Source organism: Brachypodium distachyon, chromosome 3 (genome assembly GCF_000005505.3).
Source record: "Brachypodium distachyon strain Bd21 chromosome 3, Brachypodium_distachyon_v3.0, whole genome shotgun sequence".
NCBI classification, from domain to species: domain Eukaryota; kingdom Viridiplantae; phylum Streptophyta; class Magnoliopsida; order Poales; family Poaceae; genus Brachypodium; species Brachypodium distachyon.
In genome coordinates, this window is record NC_016133.3 from 645,162 (window position 1) to 657,042 (window position 11,881).

Genomic DNA, 11,881 nt, shown 5'->3' on the forward strand with positions numbered 1-11,881 from the left:
AATGTGGCCAGCCTGGGCATCTGAAGATAGCTTGTCCACTGCTGTTAGAGGAGGTAGAGGATGAGGCCAGGATCGACGTGGCAGTGTGTGCTTGTCTAAGTGTTGAGTTGGTTGTTGATGATCTAGAGGAATGACGCTAATTTAAAGAATTGAACATAGGAGAGAAGCAGTCCTCTGTGGCATCCCTCGGTTGCTTCGGCAATTTTTTCGGAAAATGATGTTTATACTGCAATTTGTGATGAGAGTTGTACAAGTGCACCATGGCTTATAGATAGGAAAACAAACATGTACATGGCAATTTAGTGAAGTTTCAACTCTAGTAGTTTGAACCGTGCTTGAACTTTTGGGAGAACATATCTTGCAGGAAATAAATCATTTAAACTCCAATTTCTTTTTATCGAAAAGATGGTGCTCCTGGTGGTTTCTCAATGGAAAATGTTCTCGAAAAGCAAAATAAAAATGCAGCAAGTAAACCAGGTAGAAATGGAACGATGAGGCCTGAATTTTCCAGAGCTCATTTTTCATGTAGAACTGCAGAGGCAAAGAAGGAAAAGAAAGGAAATCATTTGAACTCAGGGTATACTAACTGGTGTTGTTGTCAATGTGTAGCAAGCAAAACACAGTTTTTGTTCTCAACATTTCTATGCACACCACACTGCACCAAACACAACCACATCGGTGATCTCAGGTAAGTTGCCTGCCGCTGCCCCGTACGCAGTAGGAGAGGCAGTCGACGAGAGTAGACGGCAGCAACATCCCAGCAACCCACGGGTCGTAGTGGCAAGGTTCGTTGCTTCCATCTGCAAGATTGTACCCGTCCATCCGACGCTTCTCATCACAATCCAACCCCAAGTAGAGAGTGTCAGCAGCGACAGATGGAAAGGCCTCTGCTGATACAGAAATCGCGCGACTTGTGCCCATGAACACGGCTTGCCCGTTGAAGCTCCTGACGGGGACCAAGATGCCAACGTCCAAATCCACTCTATACACTTCGTACTTCCTCTTGTAGTAACCATCATCTTCTTCAGCATCATCTTCAACATCATCCTCCTTCCTCGTCACCATCGCCCAGCCATAGAATTCGGTGCACCAGCATCAACTCCCCACCATTGTCCACCAGGTGAATGCTATCTGTGAATGAGCAGAAATCGATCAACGACCCGCTCCGCTCCACAGCTACCCGCAGGCATGCCTTCTGTTGATCTGAACTGATATTCAACACCATGACACCACTGCAGGTAACTATGTGCGTGAGAGAATTGTTGCCATATTTCCCTTTCTTCCTAATAAATTAAAAAAATGGAAACATACATGCTCGTTGCATGATGAACATAGAACAACAGTACGTGATGAAATGGAGCAACACTACCAATTAGCTGCACATAGTGTAGCAAATCAAGCAATCAGGTAGAAATGGAACTATGAGGCCTGAATTTTCCGGAGACTGGTGCCGTACTGTTGTTGTCTTGTCAATGTAGCAAGCAAAACACAGTTTTTCTCAACATTTCAACAGCCACCAGCAGCACAATTAACCAATAGTATCATTATTATCCAGGTACAAACAGGAGAGAGCAAGCTAACCGATGGAAACCAACAAAAAAAAAATCCAAGGTAATAGTAAATACTTCCAGTGACAAATGATAATAATACACAACAAGACATGTAGAAATCTCAAACTGCAAACACAGCAAGAACCATCTTCTTCTTCCTACTCTACCCAACAACACCTTTCTTTACACATGCTTTTTTCTTCCTTGATTTTTTTTTGTCTCCTTATGTTACAGAGGTCGCCACAGCACCAGTGCCCACCGGATGGGGGTGAGGCAAGGTACCGAGGCGAGGGTTGTGGTGGTTTCTCAGCTCCTGAACCCGAAGTTGGTCCACCTCCTCCCGCCAGCGTCTTTCTTGGCCCGCTGCGCGTTGCTCCCGAAGAGGTTCTCCAGCGATTTCTGCTTCCTGTTCCGGGACCGCCCCGCCTCTTTCAGAAGCTCCGCCAGCCTCTTCTTCTCGTCCTCCACATCGGGGTTCGCCGTGCCCAGCTTCTCTTCCCTCACCTTGAGCACGTGCTCCAGGATCTCGATGGCGTCCTCCACTCTGATGATCAAAACAGAAATATAATCATGTATCAAATGAAAGAAAATAGACGGGCGACTAATCTTATTTTGTTCTGCCTGATATTTTACAGGTAGTGGTTGGTAAGCATCTAGCTGTCGGTTGGGTAGTTATCTATGTTCAGCTGTTCGTTTTGTGACCATCTTTACAGAAAAAAAAACTATTAGACGTGATATTGTAGTTCCCCAATGGCAGATCCACTGGGAAAACGGGGCCACTTGGGGTATGTTTGGCTTTAGCCCAAATTTGCCATGTCAAATGTTTGGGTAGCCAAAATTTTGGTGGAGGTCTTGGTAGCCCATGAGCTAGACAAAGTTGGCAAGAAAAAATGAACTAGAGTTGGTAATGGAGTACTGGCTTGTCAAAAAGTTGGTTACTATCCAAACAAAGACTAAAATATTTGTCATGGCCAAAAATTTGGACGGGTGAACTTTGGCCACCATCCGACACACCCTTGGTAAGTTCCGTTATCATTGAGTGAATGCAGACGCATGTTTTCATGAATGGGGTCTCAGGCTACTCAGTATAGAATTAATATAATCCTGTAATCATGTAGAGGTTGTACCATATATAAGTATATAACTTATTAGCATGCAGCAACATGTGGGCAACTAGATGATGGACCACAAAAATCAAAATGCCATCACATGGAAGGAATGATCAATCGATAATTCATCAAGCGATCTCTTAGCTGTGTGCAATTAAAATTAAGTAAGCCAACCACCCATCAAACATTTAACAAAGCACCATAAATTAGGAGTGGAACCCCACATGTTCATCCCTTCAGAGAGCACAGCAAACTTACGGGCTTTACTTCCACAGATGTAAACAATGAGAATTAGGCTGGCAAAAAAATCTAGAGATCCTAAATGCATTATGCACACTGGCAATCTTTGAAATTCAACATGCCAAGTTGTGCTGTCAAGAGATGACCCGACAATAAAATAAAATGGCGGGAAGTCAAGAAATGACCCAATTTACGTTTTCCGCACATACCTTCCCATGGCATCATAGATCGCAGCCAGGTTGCTGTACACGCCAAGAGTATCTGGATGAGAGGCACCGCACTCCTGCTCTAGAACTGCCCTTGCTTCTTCAAACAACTGTGCAGCCTCATCAATCTTGAACAGCTGTACGCAAGCTAGCCCCATCTGGTTCAGTAGAACACCGAAAAATGCAGACTTCCTCTCCCCACTAGCTCTCAATTTGGCAACTGCGCTCTCAAATGAGTTCCTTGAATCAGCATACCTCCCTATCATGTAGTACAACACACCCATTTGTGCCTCGATTCCAGCAACGGTACTCCATTGCCCTGGTGAGTCCTCAAGCAACTTCAGTGCCCTTTGAAGAAGTTTTAGTGCCTCATCAAGATCTCCAAGCGCCTCATAGATGGCAGCGATCTCCATTAAGCCTCCAGCAACCTCATCAGGAGCAGCACCAGGCGCAGGCTTTGCATAGACACGGAGGGCATTCTCACAGTAGGATTTAGACTCACGGAGCTTCCCCGTACGGTGATAGAGATCTGCAAGGCGGACGAAGACGGAAGCTACTGAAGGATGGTCATCGCCACGGGCAGACTTGAGAACAGTCAACGCCTTCTGGTAGGAGAAGACGGACTCATCGAAACGAGCAAGGGCCAGGTAGGTGTTGCCGATCGCGACATCGATCGTGGCAACCTCGACGTCGCGTCCATTGGCAACCATTGTCATGGAGGCAAGCACGAGGTGCTCGAGGGCACCGTCGTAGTCACCCTTGGCATCGAGGATAAGGGCCATGAGGCGGCGATCAGAGGCCTCTTCGAGCGACGCGGGGGCACTGTGCTCCCGGTGGATCTCGAGAGCTTTGCGGCACAGCTTCTCTGCCTCGTCAAACTGCAGAGCTTGCACGTGAGCTTCAGCCAGATACCTGTTCATTGAACAAAAGCAACATGCTTGATCAATTCTCCTGATTTCTTAGCTGTGCTGTAATCCTAATGCCATTTCTGCCGAGATCCGCAACAAAATAGAACTAAAAGGGGGGTGAAACTGTGGAAACAGATAAACATGTTGCTGTTTTGAGGCAATAATGAAGATCTTGCTTTTGACGAGTATAAATAAATAAACAAACTTGGGAGGTTAAAGCAATGGCGACAGAGATCTGGATCGAGAAACGGCGGGCGAAGGGCGATGAAACCGACCTGCAGGTCTCAGCGACGCGGGGATCGCGCTCGCCGAGGGCGCCCATCTGGATCTCGAAGCCCTTTCCGTAGCAGGCGATGGACTCGTCCATGCGGCCGAGCATGGCGTGCGTGTCGCCGAGCTGCATCCAGCCGGAGAAGGCGGCGAGCGCCCACTCCTCCCCCTTCCGCTGTTCCTCCTCCGTCTCCTCCTGCTGCTGCGGCGGCGGGACCTGCTCCGCGTCCCCTTCAGGCCCGGAGGCCGCGGCGGGCGGAGGCGTCAGCACGGTGACGACGGCGACGGCGCGCTCGAGTACGGGGACGGCGTCGGCGTGCCTGCCGAGGCCGCAGTGGATGGCGGCGGCCACGTGGAGGCTCATGGCGAGCTCGAGCTCGGCGCCCTCCCCGCGGCGCTCGAGCGCGCGCGCCGCCCGCTCGGCGAACTCGAGCGCGCGCGCGGCTCCCCCGCCTTCCCCGGACACCATGGCGTCCCGCGCCTGCTTGAGCAGGAACGGGCCCAGATCCGGGTTGTCCAGCGCCGCCTCGTCCGTCTCCGGGCCCGCCTGCTGCTGCCCCCCAAGCGACTTCCTCGCCGGCTTGGCGCGCGACGCGGACGAGGGCGACGGCGACGGCGGCGCGCGCCGTGGCAGCGGCGACGACAGCCGCCGCGGCGCCGGCGCCGGCGCCGCCGGGGGCGAGGAAGAGGCGTCGGCGGTCGCGAGTCCCGGCATGGTGTAGAGCGGCTGGCAGTTGGCAGGTGGTTGGAGGAGCTAGAGGAGGCCAGCTACCATTTGGGGAAGAAGGAAGAGAGGAGAAGGGATCTCCGGTGCTGCTGCTTCTTGAGGCTTTGCTTGAAAGGGAAGACTTGAAGAGGAGCCGTCGTGCAGCTCGTGATGGCAACGGGATGCTTGCCTGCCTGCCTGGCGTCATCATGGCTCCGCCGTTGATCAAGCAACAAATCGATGGCTGTGATTAACGTCAGGTGGGAGCAGGATAAATCAGCACAGCTACAAATACAAGGAGTTTTTGTCGTCTACAATAAAATACATGGTGTGATATATCTTTCCAGAAAGTTTGGGTGTGGCTATTTCTAAGTCGCCTGTTTTTTTAAGAAATGAGCCTTAAATATCAATCGACGTTTCATAGCCGTTGGATTAAAATTTGAGGATCATCTCCGTTCTCTCATCTCTCACTTGCTATCATTGGATTAAGATCTAACTAAAAAACAGACGACTTATCAATAAAAGTTTTTCGGTCAGTTTTTGTCCAGGCATGCTACGGAGGGTATCAGGTGCAAACCTGCATTTAGTGAAATTTTGAAACTTTTGATTATATACATTAGATCTCAAATAAACGGATGGAATGTAAGATGTTAACAACCGTAGTTTTCTAATTCAAAGATCACTCGTTGCCCACAACTCTTCTACCATCCCTTTCCTTAGCCGAAGATACAATGAAGACGATAAAGTAATGGTGAAAAAATAGTGACAAAGAGAAATCCAAAAGCAGATGTGAGGCCACGGCACCGATAGAGACGAGGATGGAAGGTTCACCAAGCGAGAGCGATCGAAAGAATGGTTGATCCAGCAACGACACCCGTCAAACTTGAGAGAGGAAATTGGAGCAGAGTTCGATGCATCGAGAATTAAGAAAAACATGCCCCTCCGGGTTCTTATAAGTCTCTTGAATTTAGTACAAAGTCAATGATTTAGCAACTTTGTACTAAATCTGAGACACTAATTATGGATCGCATGGAATACTATTGAAATATGCATTTTTAGGCAAAAAATTTCTCTTTCTTTCTTTCTTTCTTTCTTTTCTGCTACGTCATATCGAGCTGTTGTTAATCAAGTGCTCTTTGGGTTGTCTCATGCTTAATTGATTGCTCCCCTCAAGTAGTAATAGCACTAGTACCTTCTCCAACACACATTACACATATGTAGCCTAGCGGATTGATTACCTAGTTAGCACTAGATTAATAATCTTGTCCAATTAGTCGTGGTTCACCGTAATGCCGCAAAATGCAAATTAGACCACAATCATATAATATATTGGTCCTGCTGGCATTTGCACACTCAGTGTGCGTGTCTGTCCTAAACTCGTCGCAAATTAGACCACGAGCATGTAATATGTTGACCCTTGCGGCACGCTAACGAAAATCGATAGTTCAATTATTTTTCTTTGGCATCCATCTTTTGAAATGAAATCCAATTTTTAGATAGATTTTATTTGTTTCAATTTTAATTCCAATTTTAATAATCATGTTTGTTTAACACACGAATTTGTAAGCGAGACACAACTTTAGAAAAATGACTTTTCATTTTTCTGTGGAGCGCTGAGGTTTTACAGAATTTCTGGGTGGTCGTCAGTGAATCTCCCTAGTTTTGTATCCGCCTCTGCGCCGCCGCCGTCGCCGGCCTCGTCTCCGGCGAGCCCCACTCCCTCCCTCAGAATGCCATCCCCGTACCTCCTCCCGCCGCCTCTATCTCTCCCCTGGCGCCTCGCCTCATCCCCCTTCCGCCGCAACTCACCCCCGTCCCCCATCAGAACCCCATCACCGATCCCCACGCCCCGTCTCACCCTCCGCGCTCTCCATGCTCGCGCCAGCGGCGGCGGCGGCGGCGACGGGTTATTACGCGGCGCGGCGGGAGACGGCGGCGGGCGCGTCATCCCGATCGCGCGGTGCTACGAGGGCGCCCTCGCGCGGCTCGAGGTCTCCGGCGGCGCGCGGCGGGAGCAGGCGGTCGCGGCGGCGGCGGCGGCCGATGGCGGGAAGGCGGCGGAGGCGCACCTCGAGGCTGGATCCGGGGCCATGGTTATCGAGGCCTTCCTCCCCGGAGCTGCCGCCGGCGGAGGCGCTGCGTCCACTCGTGTGGTGAGCGCTTTGGGTGTCCTGCCTTCAGCTGCCTTTAGTTTGTTCAAGCCTTGCAATGCTAATCTGTTGCCAATTAGGATTGGTTGTGTTGGATATAGTTGTGCAGCGAGCACAGTGTGCTGCGGACGGATAGGAAACATGCTTCCTTCGAACTGATACAGGGTGAAGCGATTTGGGTTGATGAAATTTTGCTAATTTTGTAGATTTTGCAAGCCATGGAAGTAAAAGAGAAGGCCAGTAAGATAAAGAAAGACTTCGGTGCTGATTTTTTCTCTGAAAATGAGCCTGATTCCGAGAGTATGCTGGCTATGGCCCTGAAGCAAGTTGTAATGGAGCAGCTGTCAGATTTTCGTGTAGAAATCTTCTCCCCTGGTTCAGAGAGAGACTTCCAAGATCGGAGCAAACCCCAAAAGGTGTATTATTGGGACCTGACACTAGATTTTGTTTGTTTGTTTGTTTAGCTCTTGCTAATTTGGTTACCTGCCAGGTCCCCGTGGATTTTAGCATCAGTTCATCAGATGGAAAACTTCTGTCTGCTCTTGCTGAAGCCATATTCTCCTGTGTCGTTGAGGACGTTGAAAAGAATTTCCTTGGGCGCACAGGCAGTTTGTTTCAAATGCGGAAGCTGAACTGCTCATACGATTCCACTGTTTGTATACACAGAATTTCTGAGGCAGAAATAGCAAATAACGCCAGGAGATGCTTGGAGAGTTTTAATCTTGTCAAGTCTTCTCATGAAGTGGGCATAGCAAAGAAGGCATGGTGGCCAGCTCCAAAATACGAAAGGTTGGCGGACATTGGGGGACCTGATTTTATCCTTTGGGCCCATGAGTTTGTTCCTTCTTATAAACTGCAAATTAATGCTAAAGCATTTGAGGATACCAAGCTTGCAGGCTGGCATGAGCTAGCAAATAATAGGCAGGAAATTCTCATATCCCACCTCCAACTGGTACATTGTTACTCACTTGTTATCCTTGATGTATACATGTTTGTTTTGATTATTCTTATTTATTTAAGTTTTCAACTATTTTGTATGTAGGTGGAACTAGGGAATGTACTAGACATGTATTTTGAAGATCAGTTCACATTGCCTGGCAAAACTTTCCATTCTCACTGGAATGCAGAACCATCAAAGATTAAAAGCAACAATGTATGCCGGTACTTTATATTTGTCAAAGCTTCCTTGCATAAATGTTTATATTCAGTTATCTTTTTCAACAAATTTTATTTTTGGGTGCAGGTTTATTTGAATAACCTCTTTGTTTTATTGGCGGGTAGCTGTGTTATTCTTACTGTTGGCATCATTGCTCAGTTATGCTGGCCCCAGACTCTTAAAGACAAAAGATTTTTCATTGGCAGTTCAAGCCCCTCATCATCACAGAAGTATTGCTCTGATATCCATTCACTGGATAACAGTGAGGTGACTTATCTAGTCCTTGTAACTTTCCTGTCTATTTTTCTGGCATGATTTTCTCTGCGACTGCTTCTATTTGTCAGGTTTATTGCATGATATATGATAAAATGACCGCCCTTTCACAGGACATTGATTCCTCATGCTAGTATATAATTTCAGATAACTACTTGCCTATAGGGAAGTGCTTAACTTTGGATAGTTTAATTCTGTGTTTTCTTACTATCTGCCTAATTTGTTTGGTTTTATCCTGATTTTTATAGCAGCATATCAGGTGCACTGCAAAAAATTTCTAATTTACTCCTCCTGGGCAGGTACAAGATTATTGCATATCTGTCATTGAGAAAATAAAAGATTCATGTGGCTGCCCTGGGGATATAGTGGTTGATGAAAAGATTGGTGCTTGGGTTGGAGAACTGCCTGACTGCCTCAAGGCCATCAACCGTGAGGATGGTGCTGCTTCTGATGATGTTCAGTATTCCCATACTGAACAAAACGACTTGGTGTCAACTCCCACTAAGATAACTTCTAATCTAGAACAAAAAGATAATACCCAGGAAATTCTGCTGAACATTGCTAGTTTTCAGGTTGGTTTGCCTAATTTATAAAAGATATCTCTTTGCAGCAGATGAAGAAGTTTGGTATTTTTGTTATGATGGTGTGTCTACACCTGAAGTTTGATATTTAGTTTATACTAAATCGTAACTAGGGAATTTATCAAAATATCCATATATTTTCAGAGCCATGAATTGATATCATCATGCCATTTCTTAATTCTATTTCTGATGCTTGTGATTCATTTTCTTGTCATGCAAGTTTGTTTTGCCATATTAAGTACTCCCTCCGTCCCAAAATAAGTGACGTGGATTTGTATAAGAATCTATACAGATCCACGTCACTTATTTTGGGACGGAGGGAGTATTTGCTAATGCAATTTATTTCTTCAGATCAGTTCTCAGTTATATTATCTTATCTTATCACCAGCAGGTTATGCATGAATTCAACATACTATTATGATTTGGAATGGACCTTTTGTAATATCTTATCTGTCATGTATTGAGTTGTTCTTTGGTCCTGACTTACAAGAAAGTGACCACACTTTCTTTTACTGTTTTTCCAGCAATCATGCATTTGTTTGATGCTTTGGTTGCAATGGCTTTAATTCTTTATCTTGAGTTGTAAGTCTTAAAATAAAACTGCAGACTACTGTTTTAAACCTCTTGAATGAGTTATATGTCAACTGTTCGTTATCTTTACGTGTAAGCTGGGTTCATAAGACACCTAATGTTATTTTCTGTATTGCTTTTAAAATTATATAATGGTAAAAACATGTTAAAACCAATTCATCCTTATTCAGTCTCTTGGGTCAGATAACTAACACTTTCACTGTGTCACTTGATCCATCTGTTTGTAGGTTGTCATGTCAGAAGAAGGTAAGCTAGTGGGTTTTCAGCCAACCAGCCGCCTAGCTGTGAACCATTGGGCAACAAATCCGCTAGCAGCATTGCTATATGACGGGCGAAAGCTTTCCCCAGGTATTATGCTTGTACCAATGACTTACTCTTACCATTTTTATTTAAGCTCTATATTTTTCTGTCTAATACTTCAAAATGGATATTTTCAGCCTTTCTGGAGCCTAGGCTTAAAATTCCCCGTCCTTCTAAGGTTGTCCCAATTGAATTGTTAATGTCGGTAAATTCAGAAACTTTTTTTGCTTTGGCGAGACCTGTTCAACATCCTTGCTAAGTTGCTAACAGAGGTACCTTACCTATTTCATTTACCCTCCAATTTCTTTCGTCTTATAAAAAAAATTCCTCCAGTATTCAGTATAATCATTTGTACCCTATTTACCCAAAATCATATAGTTGCCAGCCTTTTTTTTTGTATAGTCACTGTTTACGCAAGATAGCAACTTCCGTGTCATCGGGTACTAAAAATAGTCATGTTTTATTGGAGCAGACTCTGACTACAGTGGCCTCCGGCAGCACCTCCCCATTTTCCTGCTGAAAGCCAATCGTGCTGTGGCATTAGGTCGCCACCTTCTCCTCCCACAGATGGCTGCCACCGCCTTTCCACGAGTTGGAGTCTGGGATTTTGACACCGGTCAGTTCCCGCACAACGTTGCCGCCTCCCCTGCACATTGCCGCCGGGAGACTGAGACGACTCAGTTGGCCTGTACTTCTCGGTTGCCACAACTGCAGACGGTCACTGCCCTTGTTTTGTGGAACTGGACGGTGTGGGTTGCTATCATCAGCAGCGACTCCCCTCGCCTTCGCATTCCTCTTGCAGAATTTCGAGGTTAGCTCCGAGTTATTAGTTCTTACATGTTTTGGATTTGGAGATTTCAGATTTCCCATGTGACCTGTGACCTCGTTCTCTCACAACCTGCAATGATTTTTGGGAACTAAATATAATTATTTATACTACTCCTTTGTGATGAATGTTTACTCTTTATATTGCAAGCACTAGATGGTGTATGAAAGATAGGTTGGATGCCTGACATAACAGCAACTTTTTTGTGATGCCCTGGTCCTGACAAACAATGTTGAATAAGTGAAAACATGCTACTAAACCAGCTTGCGGTCTTTCTTAAGCACACAATCTTTTGCTGTTAAGAAAAAGTTTTATAACTTTGTAGCTGTGCTTATTATGACACATTGTTTCTGACATTTATATTGAACTGTCTTGCATTGCCGCAGAGGGGAGGAAGTGAAATACTAGAAGGTGTGATCCTATGACAGTAGTTGGTCTGGAGATAGATGCTAGCCAGGCCCGGGAAGGTTAGTTCACTTACTACACACATGGAGTGACAAATGGCTGGAGGGTTGCATGCTCTACAATGCCATTCTGGAGTCTGGGAAGAAATGGTATGTTATGTAATGTAGTAGACAGCTCTGAAAAAACCGGTGTATTTTTTTTTCATGGACTTATCCTAAAACTTATTTTCATGTACTAGTTTGGAATCGATTGGTCAATGCTCTATGTCAAGAGTATGCAGCTTGGGGTAAAACATGGAATCCGTCCTTGTCCTCCAGAGGGCTGGCGAAGCCCAAAGAGATCCGTCGAGCAAAGCTGCAGAAGATGTTTGAGGTTACACTAAGCACAATGGTGCTCGTGTTTGAACCTTTTCCGTAGAGCCGCTTGTGGCTGGATTTACCTTCTGTTTTAGTGTAGTTTTACCTTTTCTAGTATTGTAAGAACTCTGCAGACTCCCCCCCTGTTTGGGTTTCAGTGAAATGAAACAAGGCATCATACATTTTTACTCTGATTATTTAGTTTGCTGGCAGATCAGTGCCAGAAGAAACAGTCCCTTCAATATGTGCACCAC

General features: G+C 45.9%; 3 protein-coding genes across 3 annotated transcripts; 1 reads left to right on the forward strand and 2 right to left on the reverse strand.

Annotated features, from left to right (window-relative positions):
- Positions 1–651: 651 nt before the first annotated feature.
- LOC104583905 lies at positions 652–1,353 on the reverse strand. The gene has a single exon (XM_024461721.1). The coding sequence runs from the start codon at positions 1,063–1,065 to the stop codon at positions 685–687; it is 381 nt and encodes a 126-aa protein (XP_024317489.1). The 5' UTR covers positions 1,066–1,353; the 3' UTR covers positions 652–684.
- Positions 1,354–1,500: 147 nt separating this feature from the next.
- Positions 1,501–5,134, reverse strand: LOC100834016 (protein KINESIN LIGHT CHAIN-RELATED 1). Its single transcript, XM_003571703.4, has 3 exons — positions 4,289–5,134; positions 3,109–4,017; positions 1,501–2,094 (listed from the first exon to the last, which is right to left on the reverse strand). Exons 1-3 carry the CDS (start codon positions 4,996–4,998, stop codon positions 1,857–1,859), a joined length of 1,857 nt encoding a protein of 618 aa, XP_003571751.1. The 5' UTR covers positions 4,999–5,134; the 3' UTR covers positions 1,501–1,856.
- A 1,472-nt stretch (positions 5,135–6,606) lies between these two features.
- Positions 6,607–11,822, forward strand: LOC100830827. The gene is made up of 11 exons (XM_010235384.3): positions 6,607–7,142; positions 7,346–7,555; positions 7,630–8,091; positions 8,182–8,292; positions 8,383–8,562; positions 8,868–9,140; positions 9,968–10,088; positions 10,178–10,312; positions 10,513–10,851; positions 11,253–11,420; positions 11,510–11,822. The coding sequence occupies exons 1-8, from the start codon at positions 6,720–6,722 to the stop codon at positions 10,297–10,299; spliced, it is 1,902 nt and encodes a 633-aa protein (XP_010233686.1). The 5' UTR covers positions 6,607–6,719; the 3' UTR covers positions 10,300–10,312; positions 10,513–10,851; positions 11,253–11,420; positions 11,510–11,822.
- Positions 11,823–11,881: the final 59 nt, after the last annotated feature.